Genomic DNA, 26006 nt, shown 5'->3' with positions numbered 1-26006 from the left:
CAAACTCCCATGTTCCATTTTTTGTAAGTGCATCCATTTCTTCTAATACAGCATTCCTCCATTTTGGGTCATCAAGTGTTTCTTGGATATTTTTGGGTATCCTGGTACTATCTAACATAGTGTTGAAAGCACGAAAACCTGAAGACAATTTTTCATATGAGATATAATGGGAAATAGGATGAGCAGTGCAAGATCTAGTACCTTTCCGAAGAGCAATAGGCATATCAATGTTGGCTGTTCTAGTACATTCAAGTGGGTTGCTGGAACAAGGACTCGAGTCAGGATCCTGGCAGTCTAGAGTATCTTCATCTTTTTTGCGCCTGCTGTAAATTTTTTCCCATTTACCAGGAGGATCACAAGGAAGATCATTAGATTCAGGTATAGTTGTTCCCCCTGTTTCCTTCCCAATAACTCCCCCTGTTTCCAAAGGCCAAGGTAAGACAGCAGCATCATTTGGTTTCCCAGGCTTATCTTCATCCATACCAATACCAATAGACTCCCCCTGAAGAGAAGCCGGGAAAAAAAAGGATTGTGTCTCATAAAAGGAATGGGTTCACGTACAACTGATTTCTGGACTTGCTTCCTCAATTAGATATCTAATTGATTCCACAATATATTCTAAAGATTTTCTAAGACATTACAAAGTATATTATGAAGATATGCTAAGATATTCTAACAGGTTCTAAAAGCATGATTTCTTTACTAGTATTTCAAGTCCAAGTTTTTATATATTTCTCAATTTTGTTTTATAAGTTGATTTTATGATCCTTTTACCACAAAATATGTTTTGATTTTGCCTCACTGTAGATTAATTGGAAATAAATTGTTCTTTTTGCACACTACTCAGGTCAGCACTTCAGCAAAAGAAGGAAGAGAAGGAAAAAGAATTTGGAGCAATTGACTATGATGCACCAATTTCTTCAGACAAGAAGACAATTGACTTTGGAACCAAGGTGCAAATGTTTTTTTTTCTAGCACATGAATTCTTGATTTATATAAAAACTGGTATTGATGTAACCATCAGTCCATCATGATACAGATTGGAGTAGGTGTAGCTGTTATTGTCTTCGGTCTGGTTTTTACTTTCGGAGATTTTCTTCCATCAGGAAGGTATGCATGCACATTTATACCAAACTATATACCTGAAGTACAGCCGCAGCCCTAATACCTTCACGTAATTGTTCATTTTCGTTTAATTTGTGTGGGTTTGGTTTGTCAATTGCTAGTTGAGGCAATGATAGAATCTTTCCTTGTTGAAGTATCCAGCTCCAACATTCTAGGATATTTGAGAGTAGGAATTCACGTAGAAAACGGCCTGTTATTTCTTTATTTTATTTTTTTCTTTAATGCAGTTCGAAAATTATTTACTACAATATGCTGGTCTTTTTATATGTTAAGAAGTCATTTGGCTCAACCTAACTTCTCAATGTGATTTTGTATATATATATATATATGGGCATGCCAGGATCTGTTGACACCAGTGTCAAACTTTGAAATTTGATACAAAGTCCTAACCATTGATTTCCGCCAATTAACGGTTATCATTTATTGGAATCAAACTTATTAATTAATTATTAATTCTCAATAAATGATAACCATTGATTGACGAAAATTAACGGTTAGGATTTGGTGTCAAATTTCAAAATTTGACACCGGTGTCAAAGGATCTTATCTTATGTGTGTATATATATATATCAAGAAGTAAGTAAAACCTAAACTGACTTCTCAACCCTGAAATGCAAAAAAATAAATATGTAAAAGTGGGAAGTAAGCTTGAGTTTTGTCAACTTCCCACCTAAAGAAGTGTGTTGTTCTATCATACTGATCATGTGTCCTAGAACAAATGCACATTGCTTGGTTATAAGGTTGGCTTGATGATAGAGAAGATAAAGGAGCTTCTCTTTCTTCCTTGATCCATGTCTCATCACTTCCTCACCAAACCAATAAAACTTTATCCTAGTACAAATTGATCTAATACCCACAATCTCGTATTCCCCTTTAATACATACCCTCTCTCACTGACTAATCACCTCTCATCCCCAAATCTCCCTCTTTTCAATATCTGTGATGTTTGTAATTTTATTGTTCCAGGTGTTAGGGAGAAAAACAGTGAGAATTTACCTTGAGTTGTGCTAATGCTAACTTCCTGCCTAGATAAGTGTGCTGTTCTATCATACTGTTCATGTGTCTTAGAACAAATGCACACTGCTTAAGGATAAGGTGGGCTTGACTGTGGAGAAAAATAAAGGAGTTTAGTGGGAAGTCGGCTTAAGTTATACCAACTTCCTGCTGAAAAAAGTTTCCTTTTGTATCATGCTGATCATGTGTCTCAAAATAAATGCAAATTGCGTAGGGATAATGTGTACTTGATGGTGGAGAAGATAAAGGAGCTTCTAATACCCACAACTAATTATAAAAACATTATCCTTGTGCAAATTGATCTAATACCCACAACTCATGTTCCCCTCCAATGCATCCCCTCTACCCCTTCCCAATCGCTTCTTATCCCCAAATCTCCCTCTTTTCTATCTATGGTGTTTGTTAATTTTGTCGTTCCTAGTGCTTGGGGAAAAGGAAAAGAAGGACTGGTTGTGGCTAGTGTGCTCTGAATTGTGTCTGTTGAGATATATAGTCCCACATTGGTTGTATGAGCAACTAATGTGGAGTTTATAAGGCCTTCGTCATGCCAATACCACTGTCAATGATAGACAGTGTGTTGTTTGTCTTGTCCGGTACAATGTGAATGAAGAGCTCTGGCTGAGCATCGAGCTTGCTCTTGTCTGTCAGGCTCTCAAATCGGATCTTGTCCAAAGCATCAGAGGCATTGCTAATGAGCTCACGAAGAAAAATCTCCTTGTTGCTGTAGAAAGTGTTGATGATGAGACTGAGGAGCTGGTTGATCTCAGCCTGAAAAGCGAACGTCTCAGTCTCCATTTCCGATCTACCTTCTTCAAGTTAGTTAGGGTTTCGGAAGAGAGGGAGAGTTTCAGAGAAGAAGTGAAACACGAGAAATGAGGATGAGGAAGAGAAGAAGGAAGAGGAGGGTAAGGTTGAGGAGGTGGATGAAGATAAGGAGAAGGAGGAGAAGAAAAAGAAAAAGATTAAGGAAGTGTCTCATGAGTGGTCGTTGGTGAACAAGCAAAAGCCTATTTGGATGAGGAAGCCTGAAGAGATAACAAAAGAAGAATATTCTGCTTTCTATAAGAGTCTTACCAATGATTGGGAAGAGCATTTGTCTGTTAAGCACTTTTCTGTGGAGGGTCAGCTGGAGTTTAAGACTATCCTCTTTGTACCCAAGAGGGCACCTTTTGATCTCTTTGACACAAGGAAGAAGCCTAACAACATCAAATTGTATGTCCGTCGTGTCTTTATCATGGACAATTGTGAGGAGTTGATGCCTGAATATCTTAGCTTTGTGAAGGGTATTGTGGATTCTGAGGATCTTCCACTCAACATTTCTAGAGAAATGCTGCAGCAGAACAAGATCCTGAAGGTCATCCGGAAGAACTTGGTCAAGAAATGTGTTGAGCTTTTTTTTGAAATTGCTGAGAACAAAGAGGATTATAATAAGTTCTATGAGGCCTCTAAGAACCTGAAACTAGGTATTCACGAGGATTCTCAGAACAAGACAGAGCTAGCTGAGTTGCTCAGGTACCACTCCACTAAGAGTGGTGATGAGATGACTAGCCTCAAGGACTATGTTACCAGGATGAAGGAAGGACAGAGTGACATCTACTACATTACTGGTGAAAGCAAGAAAGCCATTGAGAATTTCCCCTTCCTGGAGAAGCTTAAGAAGAAGGGGTATGAGGTGCTCTTTATGGTTGATGCTATTGATGAGTATGCCATTGGTCAGCTTAAGTTGTTGGGTTGAATTCGTTCTTTACATGGTATGAGAGCCTCATGTCCCGGGTTCAAACCTCGTCGTCCCCCATTTTCTCTTGTGGAATTTCTTAGCACAGGTAGGCTGGGCCTGTTGCATCATCCACTCTTCAAGCCCAATGGGCTCTCGTGTGAGGGGGGGTGTTGAGATATATAGTCTCACATTGGTTGTATGAGCAACTAATGTGGAGTTTATAACGCCTTGGGCACTCCCACCCTTTGAGCTAGCTTTTAGGGTGGTGTATCCCAAGGTTCTTTACAGTGTCTATTACCTCCTTAATGTGGATGTTTGAAGCTCAAATTCTAGGGGTTTACTCCGGGGATTCTGGGCAAAGTTATTGAGGGGCTGGTGCTTCCATCTCCATGGGTCTGTTACTCTGCAAACAGTAGGAACAACATGGCCCTTTATAATTATATGGTGCAAGAAAAGCTTGAAGCCAATCACTTTCTCACTCTACAATGCTAAAAATGGTGTCACCCGAACCTCAACTGATCTCAACATCAAGTCATCTGTGACAGCCTGTGCCCAATCTTATGCAGAAGCTTCTCAAAGTGCTGACAGACTGGTTTTCAATCACAGATGGTGTTGAAACGGGGAGGACTCGTAAACTTATATTATTATAATATTGAGAAGTTGGTTTCTCTAGAACTGACTTCTCAACTATTTTTTTATTTTTTATTTTGAAGCTTGACATTGAGAAGGCGTTTTGAGTTAAACTTGCTTCTCAAGTGTATTAACAACAAACTTGGGTAAATAATCCTTCAAATTGGGTAAAAGAAATTAGCATTAGTAATATAAATAGCCTTGTTTATGTTATTAACTGATGGAACTGAGATCTAAATTGATGAAACTGAGAAATATATTACAGTAGTATAAATGGAGGCTAGCTCCTTACAAGAGTTCTGAAAAAGAAAAAAGAACTAAAGGAAGACAAGAACGAAACCAGAGGTCAGCCTATTCAGAGCCTTTATTCCCGTAACCTAGAAGAAAATCAATACATGCATAACTAACTCCCATTCCCCTATTTCTATATATTCTAGCATCTTCCCAAACCGTAACTGCCCCTCTTTTTCCTCTCCTATTCCCTCATTACACGTTTCCCTTCCCATAACCAACTCATTCCCTTTCTACTTACTTAATTGGGCCCATCCGACTCAGCCCTACCACTCTTCTTTCTACCATAAGTATATTTCAGGGGCTCACCATTAACCAAACCAAGTTTCTTTCTCCTTTGGTTGGGCTTGGGTGGCTTTGATTCTCAAATTCTTTTGTTTGAAGAGCCTTTCTCACTGTTTAAAATTAACAATACATTTGAAAAAGATTGCACATCATTGTCAACATCTAAGTTGTTCATAAGCTTATAAAACTTGCTATTGCAAATATAACTAGGAAAAGCCTTTCACTGAAAGGACATACTTACTTCTATTCGATTATCCATCAGACTGATATATATATATATATATATAATTCGAGATATTAAACTTCACGAATTGTAAATCATGTTATGCTCAGTGCAGCTAGTGATTATGAATGTTTTTCGTATCTTTCTCCATCTTGTTTATTTAATTGCTCTTTAATTTTGAGTACAGTTTGAATTGAGATATCTTTCTGAACCCAAAATATAAAAATGGGGTATCTTTCAGTGTTAGTCCGAACGAAGACAGTGCTGTGGTCAATAGTAAGTTGTCAGAGGAGGATAAAGCTACTCTTCAGGTATGATTTCCACCCAATTATTGTTTTTACTCTGGCAATCAGTCAGGCAGTAATGTTCTTCCTAAGTTCTTCTGTCTTGTTTCCTTTCCATATGAAGCAAAAGTTCATTGAATTAAGATTGTTTCTTTTCATGCACCGGTGGAAAGCTGGGATGTCTCAGTAGATAACAATTTGGTCCTTTATTTGGTCGTGTCTTTAGTCTTCAACATTATTCATATGTAGGAAGAGATCAGGCAAGATAAGAAATAAATATAGATAGTTATAAATTGCGTGCACATGTATAACAAACCATGGAGTTAAAATTTATTTAGTTGATTTTCCAATCAACGGTTATAACTCTTCACATTTCCCTCTAAAATGCACTCCTTGGTCCTCATTTTAAAGGAGCTAAATCCTTATTATAAATGGGTGTGTTAGATCAGTATTTTGTATCACAGTTATTCATAGTCGCGTTAGTGAAATATATTTTAATGTGTTCCCTGTTCCCTCTCTATCTTTTTTACCTTTCCCATCTAAAATAATCCTTAAAATTTCAACACTATACATTCTGACGAAAATACAGAATCATTTATAAAATGTATACTTCCTGATATATGGCAGAGTAGGCTTAAGGAATTTGAAGCGACATTAAGTAACTCCCCAAGAGATCCAACTGCTCTTGAAGTAAGTAGCGGATGCAAGTTTTGTTCTGCTATGCTAATTTCTGTGTTTCTAGATACATTTGAAAGATTTTCAGGGAGCTGCAGTAACTTCGGCAGAACTAGGGGAATATGCAAGAGCTGCTTCTCTACTTGATGATTTGACAGAGGTTAATGTTGTTTTGATCATGGATATCTTGTCGAACTTGCCTATTATATGTGTTGGAATGTATCTCCGGTTTACGGAAACTACCTCCTATTTAGGAGCTATATATTTACTGTTAATAATTTGGATTTGATTTGTATACTTTCTGATTTATTTCCTAGACTTCTAGTTTCATGTAATAAGGCGAGCCTCGGAACAATAGTAAGATTGCTCCTTTGTGACCAAAAGGTCACGGGATCGAGTTTGGAAAATAGTCTTTTTGTAAAAATGCATGGATTTGCCTTTTTGCTAGTTTCATGTAATTAGAGTTTCCTAGTTTCATTGTGATCATGTTATATATATACACACACACTGACGATTTCCTCAAGCAATTCTGATTTCTGACACAAAAATCCTCTCTTTCAAGAATATGTTGCATATACCATGCTGTTTGAACTTTGAAAATTGATGAACTGATTTTTGTTCCCTTTTTCTTGTTCCAAGGAAAAACCAAATGATGCTGATGTTTTTCGTTTACTTGGAGAAGTTAAGTATGAACTCAAAGATTATGAAGGGAGTGTTGCTGCATATAAAACTTCAGCAATGGTCAGTCTTTTCAACATTTTTAAACAGTTTTCATGTGTGAATGTCTTGAACAACTATCAAAACTAAATGCTTACAGCTTAGTTCTAGTAAGGATACCAAGGATCTAGTCCATTCAGGAAATTATTAATTTAGGTTGGGACTTGGGATACATTATAATCTAATTTATTTGCCAACACCAATTGGTTTGGGATGCAATGTTGATGTTGGTAAACTATATTTAGTTCTTTACCTGCCATAATATGCAAATATGTAAACAATCTATTTGCAAATATGTAAGGGTAAGACTGTGTACAACGACTGCCCTCATCCCTACCCTAACTAGTTGGGGTTTGATGGGAAGTGGTTTTTTTATTTTTACCTGCCATAACATGTACCTAATTTTTTTTTCTTTTTTATGATTGTAATCTATCTATTGTGTCCACCTATTTGTTGCGCCACTAAGTATGAGTACATCCACGCCCACTTGAACCATAATTTGATATTTTAGGACAGAAGAGGCTATATAGCAAATTATGAGCGATTAATTATAGCAGGCTTAGTAATTCCATCTTGCATTATTTTAGCTCTCAAGACAATGGAAATATTTTATCAAGCTCACTAATATCTATCTGATATTAGAGGCATGTGGTGGAATTACAACCGAAACAGGATTTGAAATAGAAAAGAGAACAACGAAATGAACTATGGCAATTAGAGAGGCCCAGTCTCTCCCCCGCACCTTTCTCACCTATTCCTTGCCGATCTCTTTCTTTTCTCTTGCCCCTTTGTATAACAAATTCCTCGTAAAAATAGAATCATTTACGATCAAATCACCATAATTTCAGAATCAGTCACCTATATTGATTAATATTGAATTACCCTAATTAATTGGATCGATCACCATAATATTATAATCAATCTGTTACGATCTAATTGCAAAGTATGGGACTTGAGTCCCACATTGGTTATATGGGTGACTCATGCGGGGTTTATATGGACTTTGAGCTCTCTTACCTCATGAGCTAGCTTTTAGGGTGAGGTTCTCCCAAGGTTCGTATCAATTGGTATCAGAGCCTTCAACTATGTCTCCCAGTTGCAATCGAGTGGTGCGGGTGGTGACGCTGGAATTGTAGTGTTCGTCCAGGGCTAGAAAAGACTAGCGCAAAGCCAGCCCGCATGGGTGCAGGGGCTGCAGAGCTTAAGGGAATGTCACGATCTAATTGCAAGATATGGGACTTGAGTCCCACATTGGTTATATGGGTGACTAATGTGGGGCTTATATGGACTTTGGACTCTTCTACCTTATGAACTAGCTTTTGGAGTGAGGTTCTCCCAAGGTTCGTATCACAATCACCTATAATGATTAATACTGATTACCCATAATTGATTGGAACAATCACAATCAATCACCACAATTTCATAATGAATGACCTATAATGATAAATACCGAATTACCCATAATTAATTGGATTTCATGTGGCCCTTTTTAGAGTAAGCTTTAATAATTGGGGATCTAACAGTAAATATTTGGTTGATCCCTGACAGGTGTCTGAAGATATCAAATTTGAAGTTCTGCGTGGCCTTACCAATTCATTACTTGCTGCCAAAAAGCCAGATGAGGTTTGTTGTCATGATAATGGATTCTTAGGATGAATATGCTGCACAAGTTAAATCTATTGATTTGCTTGATGACGGTCACATTTGTACTTGTTCATCTACAATTAGTTATCCCTTTTAATGCTGTAGTAAAGGATGGTTACTCTCTGTTTGGAGGATAACTAATTTTATAATTGAAAATTTCTGGAATACGGGATGAAAACATAGGTTGATTGCTTTCACATAAGCTTTGTGTTCCTCATTCTTTAGATCAATGACTTGACTGTACATAAAAGTTAATTTGTGTAATACATTGGAAAGTTATGTATATTGTCCTTATTTGTAAATAACCATTGATTATGCTTTTAAAAAATATACTAGAATTCCTTTTATATGACAGATTGCCAGTTGAGATTTTCAGTTTTTTTTTCTCAAGATGAAAGGTTTTGTTTGCTTTTGTCAAGAGTAGAGAATAATTTTTTTTTCCTAGGTGGAACGCCCCCACCAAAAGAAAACAACAAATAATAAAAGCGTAATTGGTTGCTTATCTCATCTTAGTCTTCATGTATGCTCCAATTTCATGATACGGCCATTCTGGTTCAAAAGTCTATATTGTATAGGAATGTGGGGGTAATCTATTGGAGACCCTATGGTTCTGGTGGATGATGAATTAATTAAAATTTTATTTTTTCCTTCTTTCTTCAACAGGCTGTTCAATTACTTTTGGCCTGTCGAGAGCGTCTAAGTTCAGAAAACTTCAGCAAAAAATCTGATAGCAGCCCAACAGACTCACAGAAGCTGGATCCAGTCCAAGTAAATTCTTACTTGTAAAATAATGGATAATATATTATGTTCTTTGGCAAGGTCTTAGAATACAATATCAACATCAACAACACCTTTATCCCAAACTAATTGGGGGTGGTAGTAGATGAACCCTAATGAAAGGTACGAATGGATAAAACTAAAAATAAATAAAATAATAATAATAATATATAAATATAAAAGTAAAAATAAAAGGGGTGTAAAAAAAATAAAATAAAATAAAAGAAGAAGAAGAAGATGGTGGGGATGGGGAAAAGAAGTAAAGTAAAAGAAGAAGGGGGGGATGAAGAAGAAAATGACTAAAAAAGGACCATCTGGAACATAGGAATAACAACGGGTCTAACCTTCCACCATGTTAATAGCTTTTCTCTATTCCGTCCTAAGGCATACCATCCGCCAATCTATATCCCACTCCATTAAGTTTTGTTTTACTACCTTCCCCCAAGTAAGTTTCGGTCTACCTCTACCTTTCTTTGTGTCGGGCTCTTGGTAACAAACTTTTGTTCTTACAAGAGCGTCCAGGGGCCTTCTCATTACGTGCTCAAACCGCCTCAATCTATGTTCTCTCACCTTTTCAGCCACTGGTAGTACTCCTACCTTACGTCAAATATCTTTATTTCTTATCTTATCCATCCTCGTATAACCACACATCCACCTTAACATTCTCATCTCTGCTACTCCCATTTTATGTTCATGTTGCATATGTGCTGGCCAACATTCAGCGCCATATAACATTGCAGGCCTTACTAGTGTTTCATAGAATTTTCCTTTTAATTTAAGGGGAATTTTGCGGTCACACAAAATCCAGAAGTACTACGTCATTTCATCCACCCGGTCTGATTCTATGATTTACATCCTCATCAATCTCTCCGCCTTTTTGCAGAATGGATCCCAGGTATCTAAAAGCATCTTTCTTGGGTATCTCTTGACCAAGTAATGTACAGGATCTTGGTCTACATCTCTTACCAGAGAAAACTTACACTTCATATACTCAGTCTTGCTCCGACTTAACGTGAATCCTTTATTCCAACGTGCTTCTCCACAATTCAAGTTTTCTATTAACACCATCTTTGGTCTCATCAATAAGCATAATATCATTTGCAAAAAGCATACACCATGGCACTTCCTCTTAGATATCTTTTGTTAGTTCATACATAACTAAGGTAAAGAGATAAGGACTTAGAGTCGAATCTTGGTGTACACCTTCCGTGATAGGAAAATAACTTGATGTTCCATTACATACTTTCACACGTGTAGTAGCTCCATCATACATATTCATGATTGCCTTTGCATACTTTGATGGTACTTTTTTCTTCTCAAGAACCCACCATAAAACTTTTCTTGGGACCCTGTCGTATGCTTTCTCAATATCTATGAATACCATATGTAAGTCCTTCTTTTTTTCTCGATATCTTTCCATTAATTTTCGCATCAAGAAAATGGCTTCCATGGTACATCTTCTTGTCATAAATCCAAATTGATTTACTGAAACCTTGGTCTCTCTCCTCAAGCAATGTTCAATAACTCTCTCACACAACTTATAGTATGGCTCATTAGCTTAATGCCTCTATAGTTAGAATAATTCTGAATATCTCCCTTGTTTTTGTAAATAGGCACGAGTATATTTTTCCTCCATGCATCAGGCATCTTATTTGTCTGAAGAATCTTATTGAAAAGATTGGACAACTATTTTATTGCCACATCTCCCATGACTTTCCACACTTCAATAGGAGCACTAGATTTGAAGATCAATGAATTGGAAAGTGTCATGAACTAACTATCCCAAAAGTTTAAACCATTAAGTGAAGACACATTAAAAAAAGGGAAAAAGGACAAACTCCAGTGCTTAAGGCTCCCTGATAAGTGAAGATACAACTGAAAAGATTTATATCACAAATAGAGCTATGCGGCTCCTTGACATTAGCACAATGTGACCATAATTTTAACATGACAGGATACTTTTAACATAATGACTTCCAACTTTCTTGGTGTTAAATTTTCGTTTTTATTTTTTTGGCTGGAACTTGTATTTATTATTAAAATTATCAGTTAGTTCTTGTAAAGAACCAATTCAACCCAACAGCTTAAGCTTTTCCACCAGTTTAAGGTTTTGGGTTGAAATGGTTCCTTACATGGAATCAGAGCTTCAGTGACCATAAGGTCACGAGTTCGATCCTCACCGCCTCCCACTTGTGGAATTAAATAAGCATAAGATAAACCAAAAATTGGGCCTATGCAATAATCCATGCTTCAAGCTTAAAGGGCTCTTGCGTGAGGAGGTGTGTTAGAGAATAATATAAACCATTAAAAAGACCCTCACCCAACACCTTAAGGTTTTGGGTTGAAATGGTTCTTTACAGCTCTTAATCTTCTATCCTATGCCTCTGTTATTGGATCAAATACCATAATTTTCATGGGTTAAAAACATGTTTGAGTGATGAGAAAGTGACATTATAAAACCCAACAAGGATGTTAGAGCTATAAAATCATTCATGGAATCTTTATCCAATAACTTAAGCTTTTTTAAAATTGGCTCACGACGTGAAATCAAATCCTCTATTACCAAGTGGCATAGAGTTTGACTCTTTCCATCGCTATTCTTTTAATAAAAAATTAAATTTCGGCACAAGGTAGGTGGATTTTAAGCATTATCCACACTTAAAACCCAAATAGCTCTTGCTTAAAGGACATGTTAGAGCTATAAAATCATTCAAGAGCCTTTAACCAACAACTTAAGCTTTTGGAAAAGTTAGTTATAGACAAAGGAAATCTTTTAATGAACTTATTGTTGTAAAACTCAAAATGCTTTGTCATAGAATACAAGATGAATGACTTTTCTTGTATGCTAATATACTTTATATAGCCAAAGGGACCAACATAGTGATTTTTTTTTTTAAAAAAATTGGCTCACATGATGGTATCAATTCGTCTATTACCAAGTGGCATAGAGTACAACTCTTCCCGTCACTGTTCTTTTAATAAAAAATTGAATTTCGGCACAATTGGATTTGTGCATTATCCTCACTTAAAACCCAAATAGCTTTTGCATGAGGGATATGTTAGAGCTATAAAATCATTCAAAAGCCTTTAACGAACAACTTAAGCTTTTGGAAAAGTTGGTTAAAGACAAAGGAAAAATCTTTTAATGAACTTATTGTTGTAAAACACAAAATGCTTTGTCCAGAATACAAGATGATGACTTTTCATGTATGTTAATATACTTTATATAGCCAAAGGGATCAACTTGGTTGTTAAAATTATAGCGTTAGGAAAGAAGAAAAAGATAGAGAAAGATGACTACCAATGGTAAACTTCAAATATAATTGATAAACGTAATGTGATACAATACCATAACTTAGTACTACTTTTTGTACTAATACTGTGATCAAGTACTAATATGAACCCAAGCCCACAAACATTAAAACTAATGAACTAATATCTTCTAACATTCCCCTCAAGTTTAAGCTAAGACAAAAATCAAAGAACACCAACAATATTGATCAACTCAGCCAATCTCAACAAAGAACTAAGGAAACTAGTACTCCCCAGAATAACAAAACCTTGCTACGTGCTTGGCAGATAGCTACTTGCTTCTTCTCAACAGATGACTAGCAAATGAAACAGTTCCTAGAGTCTTTAACCTTTCTTCTCAATGGCCCCCTCGACCTACAAACTAGTCTCCAAAACACTTAAGTCTCGTATCATACGGCTCGGTAATCACATCCAACCAGGTCTCTGAAACACCAAGTTGGGTTTATGATACCACCCATTAACACAAATGGGGTCCTTTACTAGCATCCAAAGTCTTCAATTCACAAATTCTTGAAAGCAAAAGAAAAAAATCATTTACAAAATCCTCAAATAACACAAAGCACATAAAATTACCCCAAAGTGTCAAACAGAACCAGAGGCAGACTATCAACCAATCAAGCCAAACATAGGAAGAACAACAAACAATCAAAACTCTATTGCTACTGACCAAATGCTGCCACTGACCAAATGCTGCCACAGTACCAGACACCGTTGAAGGGAACTCCAAGTCTCACTGTTCCTGTAGCAGCTAAACGTGGCACCACCAGCCACCCAAATGTGGTTGGCAATTCTGAACTTGTTCTACCTCAAATAGCATGATCCCATATCAGGAAGCCATCATGAGGTCAATATCAGAAACTAGAAGATTTGCACCCAAAACAAATAGCTTGTTGTTCTCACCCTGCACAAGCGAGAAAGTGTGTGCAGCAGCTACACCCAAAACAACCCAGCCTCACTGTCGACTGCCACGTCACTCACAACCCCACCCCCTCCCCCGGCCCCGTTTTGAATGTGAGTGGGTTGCCTAAAAACTGAAAATGGCAGCAAATACAAAAGCCGCTCAGATTCAGTAATTGTGACCCTAGGTCATGATGACCTTTTTCCAAAAAACGATTCTGACTGTTAGAATAGTTGTAAAAATAGTTCAGTATATATATAGTCCCACATCGTATGAGCTCAACCTATTAGGTCTTTTAGTCTCTTTAAATAGAGAGCTATTGTACATTGTAATACACTATGATTATTCAATATACAATTATTCTTTAATCTCAAGTTGGTATCAGAGCTTTTTCGCTCTGGGGATCTGCTTCCGCTAAAACCCTAAGCCCACTGCTTAGGTGTTCTCTTCTACTTTGCCGTGCATTCTTCCGGCGAGTTTTACTCTAAGCCGTGTGTCTCTCCGGCTTGTTTCTTCAACTGTTAGAACCACTTCCCGTCGCCAACAACCGCCGCTCGTCACTGTTCAGGCCACCGGAGCACTGTTCCGGCGAGTTTTTAGCCCAGACTACCTGCGATCAGGACCGTCTCATCCCGGCGACCAGTTCAGTGGTGGTCCGACCACCGTCGCGTCAGCTACGCGCCTCCACGCGCCGTTCTTCTCCTCTGCGCGTGGTGCTCACGCGCCACCTTCAACCGGCGCGTGTGCACTGTTCCGGTGGATTTTTCCGGCCGTTCTTGGACAGAACTTCTCGCCTTCTTCTCCTCTTTCCGGATCTGTGCTTGGTTCTTTGTGGGTCTCACTTTAGACGCGTGGTTCTCCTTGATTGGATATCGTTTGCCTTCGTTTACGGCTTTTATATTCTGTCTTTAAATGGCAGCAGCGTCCACTGATCTCTCGGAGGTTAACTCTCCTTGTCCTCCTGTCAAAACTTCCTCAGGAATCATCTCTACTAATATTGGGCCCATTACATCTTCCAAACTAAAGGATTCTACCTCTCTTGCTGCGAATATAGCTCAGTCAGACAATGCATCATTTGGTTCAGTTTCTCTCTCACTTGCGGACTATGCTGCACTCCAAACTCTTCTCAAGAAGGCTTCTCCTCAGTCTCAACCATATACTGGTAATCCCGTTGCTTGTGTTTCTCATTCTACATCACTTGACACTTGGATATTTGACTCAGGTGCTACCAATCATCTCTGTGGTAATAAAGAACTCTTTACATCTCTTACTTATTCTGATCATTTACCTTCTTTTATCCTTGCGGATGGAACCAAAGCCCCAGTTCGTGGGATTGGACAAGCTCGTCCGACCTCTACCTTGGCCTTGACATCTGTTTATTACATTCCTGGCATCCCTTATAACTTAATTTCTATTAGTAAGTTGATCCACTCCCTCACTTGCACCATTACTTTCTCTAACCATTCTGTTTCTGTGCAGGATCCGGGTACGGGGAAAATGATTGGAGTGGGTCGTGAGTCACGGGGGCTTTACTATCTGGATGTGCCTCGTCCTTCAGTGGCACTCTCTCTCACAGAATCTCCACAACTTATCCACAGTCGCCTCGGTCATCCAAGTCTTTCAAAGTTGCAGAAAATGGTTCCTCTTTTATCCGGTTTTCAGTCTTTAGATTGTGTGTCATGTCAACAAGGGAAGCATACACGTTCCTCTTTTGCCAGTCGAGTCAATAAACAAGCTGATGCCCCTTTCTCTCTTGTTCATTCAGATATCTGGGGTTCAAGTCGTACCTTGTCTGTTTTAGGTTTTCGGTATTTCGTTACCTTTATTGATGATTTTTCCCGTTGCACGTGGGTCTATTTAATGAAAAATCGTTTTGAGTTATTTTCCATTTATAAAAAGTTTTATACTGAGATTCATACTCAATTTGGTGTTTCTATTCGTATTCTACGTAGTGATAATGCTAAGGAATATGTTTCTATTGATTTTTCTAATTTATCGGCCACACAAGGTACTTTACATCAAACTGCTTGTCCTCACACTCCACAACAAAATGGGGTGCCTGAACGTAAAAACAGACATCTCATTGAAACTGCACGTACCATTCTTCTTCATATGCAGGTTCCCCTTCACTGCTGGACAGATGCTGTACTCATCTCTTGTTTTCTCATCAATCGCATGCCCTCATCTGTGCTCAACAATGACATTCCTCATAACCTATTGCTTCCAGATGTTCCTCTTTATCCTCTAACTCCACATGTCTTTGGTTGTACTTGTTTTGTTCATGATCTCACTCCTGGTAAGGATAAGTTAATATCCAAAGCCTTTCAGTGTATCTTTCTTGGTTATTCTCGTCTTCAAAAGGGTTATCGTTGTTATTCTCCCGATCTTAAGCGTTACTTAGTTTCCGCTGATGTCACTTTTCTTGATCAACAACCCTTTAATTCTATTCCATCTCAGTTGTCACAGGTTGATCATGTTCTTCCTGTCCCTTTTCTTGACTTGTCTTTGCCAGCTGCAGGTGCTTCTATTCCAGATGAGCAACCTATTGCTTCTATACCTGAGGACCGTCCACTTCTCACCTATCAGCGTCGCAAAACTGTGCCTCCTGTCGACTCGACTCTTGCTGACTCATCGCCCACTGCTGTTGCTTCTTCCCCTCCGGATCCTTCACCAGAGGCTCTTCCCATTGCTCAAAGGAAAGGTACACGTACTACTCGTAACCCTTATCCTCTTTATACTTTTTTGAGCTATGACCGTCTTTCTTCACCTCATTTCACCTTTGTTTCTAGTCTTTCTTCTATTTCTATTCCTAAGACCACATGTGAAGCACTTTCCCATCCAGGGTGGCGCCAAGCGATGCTTGATGAGATGACTGCACTTCATTCCAATGGCACTTGGGACCTTGTTTCTGTTCCTCCAGAGAAGTCTACCGTTGGTTGTCGCTGGGTGTTTACTGTGAAAGTTGGACCCGATGGCCATGTTGATCGACTCAAGGCCCGCCTAGTTGCAAAGGGTTTTACTCAAATATTCGGCCTTGATTATAGCGATACATTCTCTCCGGTCGCTAAGATGGCGTCAGTTCGCCTATTTCTTGCTCTTTCTGCTATTCGTCACTGGCCACTCCTTCAACTTGACATAAAAAATGCCTTTCTTCGTGGTGATTTACAAGAAGAAGTTTATATGGAGCAACCACCGGGTTTTGTTGCTCAGGGGGAGTCTGGGAAGGTGTGTCGTCTTCGCAAATCCTTATATGGTCTCAAGCAGTCTCCTCGGGCATGGTTCAGTCGCTTCAGTTCTGCTGTTCAGGAGTTTGGCTTAATTCGCAGTAAAGTTGACCACTCTGTGTTTTATAGGATCACATCTCCTGATAAGTGCATCTATTTGTTAGTCTATGTTGATGACATCATCCTCACCGGGAGTGATCAAGCTGGAATTCGTCAGTTAAAACAGTATTTATTCAGTCGATTTCAGACAAAGGACCTCGGGAAGCTGCGTTACTTCTTGGGAATTGAGGTAGCACAATCTAGACAGGGCATTTCTATCTGTCAAAGGAAGTATGCCTTGGATATCCTAGAAGAGACTGGTATGTTGGCGTGTAAGCCAGTTGACACACCCATGGACCCTACTATCAAATTACTACCCGGACAAGGAGAACCATTATCTGATCCTGGACGTTATCGGAGATTGATTGGGAAGCTCAATTATCTCACTGTGACTAGGCCGGACATTTCTTTTGCTGTTAGTGTCGCTAGTCAGTTTCTTGATTCTCCGTGTGATTCTCATTGGGATACTGCTGTTAGGATCCTTCGTTACATCAAAGGAGCACCAGGGAAAGGTTTATTATATTCAGATCAAGGAAATACAAAAATTTGTGGTTATTCAGATGCCGATTGGGCAGGATCACCCTCGGATAGGCGCTCTACTTCAGGCTATTGTGTTTTCTTTGGAGGAAACCTGATTTCTTGGAAAAGTAAGAAACAAACTGTTGTTGCCCGATCTAGTGCAGAGGCCGAGTATCGTGCAATGGGAGTTGCTACCTGCGAGCTAATCTGGTTAAAGCAGTTGATTCGGGAGCTCCATCTTTGTGAACAAAAGAAACCCATGACTCTCATTTGTGACAATCAAGCTGCACTACATATATCCTCTAATCCTGTATTTCATGAGAGAACCAAACATATAGAGATTGATTGTCATTTCATTCGAGAAAAGATTCAGTCAGGAGAAATCAAAACGGAATTTGTCAACTCCAATGATCAACTCGCGGATGTCTTCACTAAAGCTCTTAGGGGTCCTCGGGTTGAATATATTTGTGGCAAGCTGGGTGCTTACAATATATATGCTCCAGCTTGAGGGGGAGTGTTAGAATAGTTGTAAAAATAGTTCAGTATATATATAGTCCCACATCGTATGAGCTCAACCTATTAGGTCTTTTAGTCTCTTTAAATAGAGAGCTCTTGTACATTGTAATACACTGTGATTATTCAATATACAATTATTCTTTAATCTCAAGTCTGACCAAGCAAACAAAGAGAGAAGGAATAGTGTTACAATAAAACAATAGGGAAAATTCAGAGGAGTTTTATAAATTGATAGAGAAGTATAATATAAAACTATTAGCGTAGCCCTTACTTAACAGTTTGAGCTTTAAGGTGAGATAATTGTTTAAATGGCATCAGAGCCTATGATCAAGTGATCACGAGTTCGATCCTCACTGCCTTCCATTCTTCTAATAAATATTTAACTGTGGAATTTTTAAGCACAAGTAGGTGGACCCGTGTATTATCCACCCTTCAAGACCAATGGGCTCTTGTATAACAGAGTGTGTTAAAGAAGTCTATTATAAAACCATTAACGTAGCCGTTAACAACTTGAGCTTTTAGGTGAGGTGGTTGTTTAATAAACTCAATGATGCGGAAACACAGCTAATGATACTAATTTGATACTATGTTAAAATTTTACAGTTAGTAAAAAAGGAAATCTAGGTAAGTACATTACCTAGTACTATGTTACAAATGTAATGGAATGCAATACGATAACCTAGTACTGCTATGTATACCAATACTTCATTCGAGTACTAGTATTATTTGTTCAAGCCGAAGCTCACTAATAATAACACCTATAACTTAATATCTTCTAACACTAGTGAAATGGAGTACCCCTGGCAATTAGGAAAAATTTAGTTAGCTTTCATTTGAAACTTTCGTTTTGCTTTCAGGATTTTCCTTGATGTAGGCATTCTCAATGTATATACTACATAGTTTATATTCCTTGTTTTTCCTTACACATAAAACATTCTATGTATATTGTTTACATTGTTTTCCTTACATTTTTTTTTTCGCTTTTTTGTATTCCTTCAATTCTCAGGTTGAATTACTTCTAGGGAAAGCTTACTCAGATTGGGGCCATGTCAGTGATGCTGTAGCTGTTTACGATCAGCTCATATCTACTCACCCTGATGATTTCCGTGGATACTTAGCTAAGGTCTCTAATCTCTCATTTAATTACTAACCATGGAGATTATGCTCATTTCTATTCATTGTAAATCTAATTGACGAAAACAATATGATTGGTATTAAAGAAAATGCATATAGCTGTAGAATTTATTAGAGAAGTTTACTGAAAACTGCTATGGTCTTTCTGTTCCTTTTTTTTTTTTTTTTGTTGGTTGGTACCTATGGTAAAAATGAGGAAATCAACCAAAATGAACAAGAAACAACACTTCTGAAATTGATTACTGATGAACAGAATTACAAATGCTTGTCAGTGACAAGTTTCATTGCAGAAAATTCAATACAAATGAAAATGGAAATTTAACAGAAAACCAAAGGATAAGTTCCTGAGCTATTTGAGAGGCTCAGGGTCTCTCCCAAAAGTCCCAAATGATCTCCTTGATGCCCCCTCTTGTTAATTTCTCAATTTATCCTCTTCCTGGTTCTCACGCTCCACATGTTCCTCACCCATTCTGTTGTGCAGCTCACCCATTCCGTTATTAACCACCAGATTCTCTTCACCTATTTGGTTAGCTGCTGACTCACCCTCACCATGAGGCATTGACTTGATTGCCCTTCTGTACCTTTTTCTAGAATATACTGTAACTGGGGGTGTATAAGTGTGCAAGAAGATTCTTTCTTTTGGCGTGGCCATGGATTGTAAGTAATGTTAGTTTCACCAAACTGAGGTGGAAAGATTTTTCAAAAAAGTGTTGTATAAAACATTTTCACATTCTTAACAATGATGGTAGCATTTTACGTTTTTCTTTTGGATAAAAGAAGAGAATTTAGTAGAGAGAAGAGGGTAAGTACAAACAGAGGGACAAGATATCCTCGTAAACATAGAAACTAAAAGAAAATGTTGTCCAAGGAGGCTAAAAAATGCAACCCTCTGCAAGTTAGATAGGGAAACATCTTAAAGAAATCCATGTGCAGAGCATCAAGGCAAAGCCATGAATCCAGCCCTTCCAGTAACATGTAAAGCAGAGAATTGTCTTTGAAAATGGTAGTTTTGTAATTAGTTTGATAGCCATAGAGGCCCAATGAGTGCAGCCCAAACCAATTCAGTTTAAGATCTGATTCTGTTATTCTGTTCTAACAAACTTCAGTTACACTTGTATAGCTGATACTACTCTATCATAGTGTATATATATAAGACAATAGCTTGCTGTAACATTTGAGCTAATTCAATATACAATAATTCCTTTCAGAATTCTTTCCTTTCTTTTCTTTCTTTCCTTTCTTTCATCATAGCTTTGATACCTCGCATGGTATCAGAGCTCAATAGATCCATGGAGACCAACAACAACTCTGCGCTTAACTCTGGTCATACATTCTCTAATCCTGTCTCCTTCAAGCTGAATGAAGAGAATTTCCTGCCATGGAAGCAACAAGCATCAGCTACAATCAATGGTTACAATTTAACAAGATTCATTACTAAAGAATTGCAAGATTCAGCCTCTGCAAGTGCTGAAAATGAAGCTACAGGTACTGCTACAGTTCAAAATTCTCAAAGATCTAGTTCAAAGGATCTTGATACTCATCAAGATCAACTTCTTCTGTCATGGCTTCTATCTTCTATGTCAGAAAGTCTATATACTCGAATGGTGGGATGCACTAGCTCATTCCAAGTTTGGCAAAAACTTGAAGAATTTTTTGCTTCACAAACAAGAGCAAAGATTAAACAACTGAAAATTCAGTTAAAGAACACAAAGAAAGAAGGAGATGTTTCCAAATACTTACTTCAAATCAAGAAGATAGTAGACTCTCTAGCTGCAACTGATTCAAAGATTGATACAGAAGACCATATTGATGCTATACTGGATGGTCTAAATGAAGACTATGATTCATTTGTGACTTCAGTGATTTCTAGGTCGGATCCCTACACTGTAGGAGAAATAGAGGCACTGCTCATGGCTCAGGTAATGGAACCCAATAATTCATATGTTGATACCTCACACAATAATTCAAACAGATAATGGACAAGAATACTTAAAACTATCACCTCTATTAAAACAGCAAGGAATTCTTCATAGACTAACATGTCCATATACCCATCAACAAAATGGGAAACCAGAAAGAAAACATAGACACATAGTTGAAACTGGTTTAGCTCTATTAGCAGCCTCAAACTTACCTACAAAATTTTGGGAAGATGCATTTCTCACAGCTACCTTTGTCATAAACCAATTACCTACACCTATCCTCAACCATAAATCTCCATTTGAAGTCTTATTTCACAAAACCCCTGACTACACCTACCTAAAAACATTTGGTTGTGCTTGTTATCCTTACTTAAGACCCTACAACAGAAACAAAATTGATTTTAGATCAGCCAAATGCATCTTCATAGGATATAGTTCTAAACATAAAGGATACAAGTGCCTAAGTCCAACTGGTCAAGTCATAATAGCTAGACATGTTCTATTTGATGAGTCTATCTTTCCTTACAAAGAGTCATCAAATTCTATAGATTCAACATTAATTTCTTCATCCTCACGACCTCCTACTATTCCTATTGTCACTGTCTCTCCTCATCAAACACATTTACTTCCTAATTCTCCTATATTGAGTGTTCCTACTGCTGATTTTTCTGCTAGTGCTACTAACTCTACTTGCAGGTCCTCTATTCCTATTAATACTGCATTAAGGTTCATGTCCACTGAAACAAATAGCCATCCTGATCCAACAGTTGCAGTCCCACTGATTAACACTCACAATATGACTACAAGAGCTAAAGCTGGTATATTTAAACCTAAAGCTCTCACAGCGTCTTTGGAACCCAATTCTGTCTCTCAAGTTTTATCATAGCCACACTGGCTTCAGGCTATGAAAGAAGAATATGAAGCTCTTCTCAAAAATAACACTTGGCAACTAGTATCTCTTCCTCCTAACAGATTACCCATTGGTTGCAAATGGGTATTTCGTACCAAGTTCAAACCTGATGGTACTGTTCTGAAATACAAAGCTCGACTTGTGGCTAAGGGTTTCCACCAACAAGAAGGCTTCGATTACCAAGAAACTTTCAGTCCGGTTGTTAAACCAGCAACAATCCGGATTGTACTCACTATTGCTCTATCTAAAGGATGGCCAGTTCACCAACTTGATGTGAACAATGCATTCCTGAATGGGGATCTTCAGGAAGAGGTATTCATGCAACAGCCACCTGGATTCATTCATCAGGACAAGACCCTTGTATGTAAGCTCACTAAAGCCCTCTATGGTCTTAAACAGGCACCACGTGCCTGGTTTGAAAAACTTAGTACTACTCTCCATCATCTTGGGTTTACTACATCTAAATGTGACTCCTCTCTGTTCATTTCCATAAATCAGAACACCACCCTATTTGTTCTGGTTTGTGTAGATGATATTCTTATCACTGGGTCTTCCTCCTCAGCTATCAAGTCATTAATCCACTCTCTCAACAATGCCTTTGCACTTAAAGACCTCGGACAACTACACTACTTCTTAGGAATTGAAGCTCATAAAACGAAATCTGGTGGCTATCTCTTAAATCAATCTAAGTACATCTCAGATCTCTTAAAAAAGGCTAACATGGTTGACTGCAAGCCTATGCCTTCACCTATGACATCCAGTCCCAAACTGTCATCTCATGATAGATCTCCACACCCTGATCCAGCTCAATATCGCTCTATTGTTGGAGCTCTTCAGTATGCTACCATCACAAGACCAGACATAGCCTACAGTGTCAACAAAGTCTGTCAGTTTATGCACAACCCATTAGATACACACTGGAAAGCAGTAAAACGCTTATTACGTTACCTTGGTGGTACGGTGACTCATGGCTTAACAGTGGAACCCTCAAATAACTTTCATCTTACTGCATATTGTGACTCAGACTGGGGCTCAGATCCAGATGATCGCCGATCAACAAGTGGTTTGTGCAATTTCTTTGGATCTAATCTGGTCACCTGGTCTTCAAAGAAACAACATGTGGTTAGCCGCTCAAGTACAGAGGCCGAGTACAGGTGTCTTGCAGCCACCGTTGTTGAAATAACTTGGATCCAGTCTCTACTTTCTGAACTTCATATCAAAGCACCAAACCCACCTACTATCTACTGTGATAATCTTTCTGCTGTACTTCTCACTGCAAATCCGATCTTCCACTCACGCACCAAACACTTTGAGTTGGACCTCCATTTCGTGAGAGAGAAAGTTGTCTCAGAACGTGTCTCAGTTCACCATGTGCCAGCGTTGGAGCAAATCGCTGATGGGCTTACTAAAGCAGTAGCCACAACCCAGTTCCTAACCTTTCGATCCAAGCTTCGGGTCTTGACACTCAAGCCCACTCAACTTGTGGGGGGATGATAGCTATAGAAGCCCAATGAGTGCAGCCCAAACCAATTCAATTTAAGATCTGATTCTGTTATTCTGTTCTAACAAACTTCAGTTACACTTGTATAGCTTCAGTTACACTTGTATAGCTGATACTACCCTATAATAGTGTATATATATAAGACAATAGCTTACTGTAACATTTGAGCTAATTCAATATACAATAATTCCTTTCAGAATTCTTTCCTTTCTTTCATCATAGCTTTGATGGGTGGTGTATCCCAAGGTTCTTTACATGGTATCAGAGCTTGAGTGACTACAAGGTCACAAGTTCGATCCTTACCGCCCCCGCTTTAAAGTGCAATTTCCACGCTTCTAGCCTAAAGGGCTCTTGCGTGAGGGGACGTGTTGAGATATATAGTCCCACATTGGTTGTATGAGCAACTAATGTAGAGTTTATAAGGCCTTGGGTACTCTCACCCTTTGAGCTAGCTTTTGGGGTGGTGTATCCCAATGGGAGTGTCCAAGGCCTTATAAACTCCACATTAGTTGCACATACAACCAATGTGGGACTATATATCTCAACACGCCCCCTCACACGAGAGCCCATTGGGCTAGAAGCGTGGATATTGCACCGGCCCAATTTTTGGTTTACCTTTATGTGCTTTTATTTTAATTCCACTTTAAAGTGGGGGGCAGTGAAGATCGAACTTATAACCTTATAGTCACTCAAGCTCTAATACCATGTAAAGAACCTTGGGATACACCACCTCAAAAGCTAGCTCAAAGGGTGATTCAGTTACACTTGTATAGCTTCAATTACACTTGTATAGCTGATACTACTCTATCATAGTGTATATATATAAGACAATAGCTTACTCTAACATTTGAGCTAATTCAATATACAATAATTCCTTTCAGAATTCTTTCCTTCCTTTTCTTTCTTTCCTTTCTTTCATCATAGCTTTGATACCTCACATAGTTGCTTTGGTCTTACAACTGTTTAGAGAACAAAATCCAATTTTTAAAAAACATAAAAGTTAAAAGTTGTTCTTCCAAACTGTTTTTTAATCTTATTTTATAGAATTGATTTTGAGAAAAAAACTAGAACCAAACAAGGCCAATATTTTAATTTTTGTCCGTCTGAGGTAGAAAGAGTGATCTTAAGAGCAAGTCAACTGGGAACTGTTTAGTTACACTTAAAAGAAGTAGGTAAATGTGTGTTTCACAAAGAATGTGATAAGCCACGCCTCATTGAGGTACCAACCATGACCTCCTGGCAAGGCTCATATTGTCCCCCTTAATATGGCAATATCTTTAGATGGCCCTCAAACCACATCTCTCATGCCAGTTGTACTTATAAGTACTACCATATATTGAAAAAGGCTTTGTTCGGAGAGGTTTACTCACTTAATGTGATCTCCCGCCTCGAAAGGATTAGTCTTCGGCTATCGACTGGAAGATACCTTGGGAACCAAAAAAAAAAAGTACTACCATATTTTTATGCTTCTAATTTGTTTTGAATATATCTTAATATAATCTTATCGTGGAACTCAGTAATAATTACATCACGACTTCTTTTATGTGTCTTAAATCAATCTCATCCTCTACCATTTTTCACCTGTCACTTGATATTAGATCCCTATCTTAAATCATGTTTTTGGACCAATTGACATGCAATGAAAGCATCTATGTATTCAAATAATATCACCTTGTACTTTTGCAGGGAATCATCCTAAAAGAAAACAAAAACATTGGAGATGCAGAGAGGATGTTCATACAAGTAAGTTTATGAATTGACTTGCATAACTGAGTAGGTAAAAAAAATGTTAAAATGAAAACGTGTATAATCCAACATTTCCTTTTTCTTCATATTTGCAGCATTGATGGTTTTGGAAAATTATAGATTTATCCTGATCTTATAAAAAATTTGAGCGCATTTTTAACCGTTTTGTGCAGGCAAGGTTCTTTGCCCCAGATAAAGCTAAAGCACTTGTGGATCGCTATTCAAGATAAAAACTTATATTGACATTAATTATGTAGCTATGCCATGTAAAAGAAAAAGTCATTAACTAGGTGATATAAAAAAAAAACCTCTATCCATATTGCAGATTCACACGAAAATATAAGTCCAGAGATTTCTCTGGTGTTTTAAGGTAAAAGCTATATGACCATTTTATGATTATTTTTTATTTTTTATTTATTTTTCCTTAATCTAATATTATTTTTATATGGGTTCATCGACCACTGACCCAAGTTTGGTATAAAGGTGATCTTGATAAGTATATTTCCGTTGACTTTGAGCTCTTCTTTATGCAATTAGTTTGTCTTGTTGACCTTGTTGTCCCTTTCTTCTGTCTGGTTCCTTGATTCTTTAAAAAATGACCATAAACGGATTATATCATAGTAATACTTATAACCTTATTTTGAACCATTGCTGGAAGTTGCCTTTCATCTCCTATGAGAATTGTGTGGCGAATACCGCAGAGCGGCAAAGGAATGGTTGATTCACATTCTTAACCAGTATCTCTATTGGATACATTTTCTTTAGGGACATTGACCGTAGTGTCCCCCTTTTTGAATATAATATATGTTGAGATATATAAAATCATTAATATAGTCTCACCCA

At 38.0% G+C, this 26006-nt stretch overlaps 1 protein-coding gene across 1 annotated transcript in view; it reads left to right on the top strand.

Annotated features, from left to right (window-relative positions):
- Positions 1 to 25652, top strand: part of LOC133305223 (uncharacterized) — a 28514-nt gene extending 2862 nt beyond the window's left edge. Inside the window, exons 5-15 of the mRNA XM_061505371.1 lie at positions 848 to 953; positions 1040 to 1110; positions 5527 to 5596; positions 6197 to 6259; positions 6333 to 6404; positions 6884 to 6985; positions 8510 to 8584; positions 9269 to 9373; positions 18957 to 19073; positions 25104 to 25160; positions 25337 to 25652. Of these exons, the coding sequence (XP_061361355.1) occupies positions 848 to 953; positions 1040 to 1110; positions 5527 to 5596; positions 6197 to 6259; positions 6333 to 6404; positions 6884 to 6985; positions 8510 to 8584; positions 9269 to 9373; positions 18957 to 19073; positions 25104 to 25160; positions 25337 to 25393 (895 nt within the window). The 3' untranslated portion in view covers positions 25394 to 25652. The remainder of the gene's footprint in view (positions 1 to 847; positions 954 to 1039; positions 1111 to 5526; positions 5597 to 6196; positions 6260 to 6332; positions 6405 to 6883; positions 6986 to 8509; positions 8585 to 9268; positions 9374 to 18956; positions 19074 to 25103; positions 25161 to 25336) is intronic.
- Positions 25653 to 26006: the final 354 nt, after the last annotated feature.

The sequence above is a fragment of the Gastrolobium bilobum genome, unplaced genomic scaffold (genome assembly GCF_033153095.1).
Source record: "Gastrolobium bilobum isolate Gb01-03AN ecotype WA unplaced genomic scaffold, APGP_CSIRO_Gbil_v1 utg41381, whole genome shotgun sequence".
NCBI classification, from domain to species: domain Eukaryota; kingdom Viridiplantae; phylum Streptophyta; class Magnoliopsida; order Fabales; family Fabaceae; genus Gastrolobium; species Gastrolobium bilobum.
Note: the sequence above shows the minus strand (reverse complement) of the source record. Positions and strands in the feature narration are given on the sequence as shown.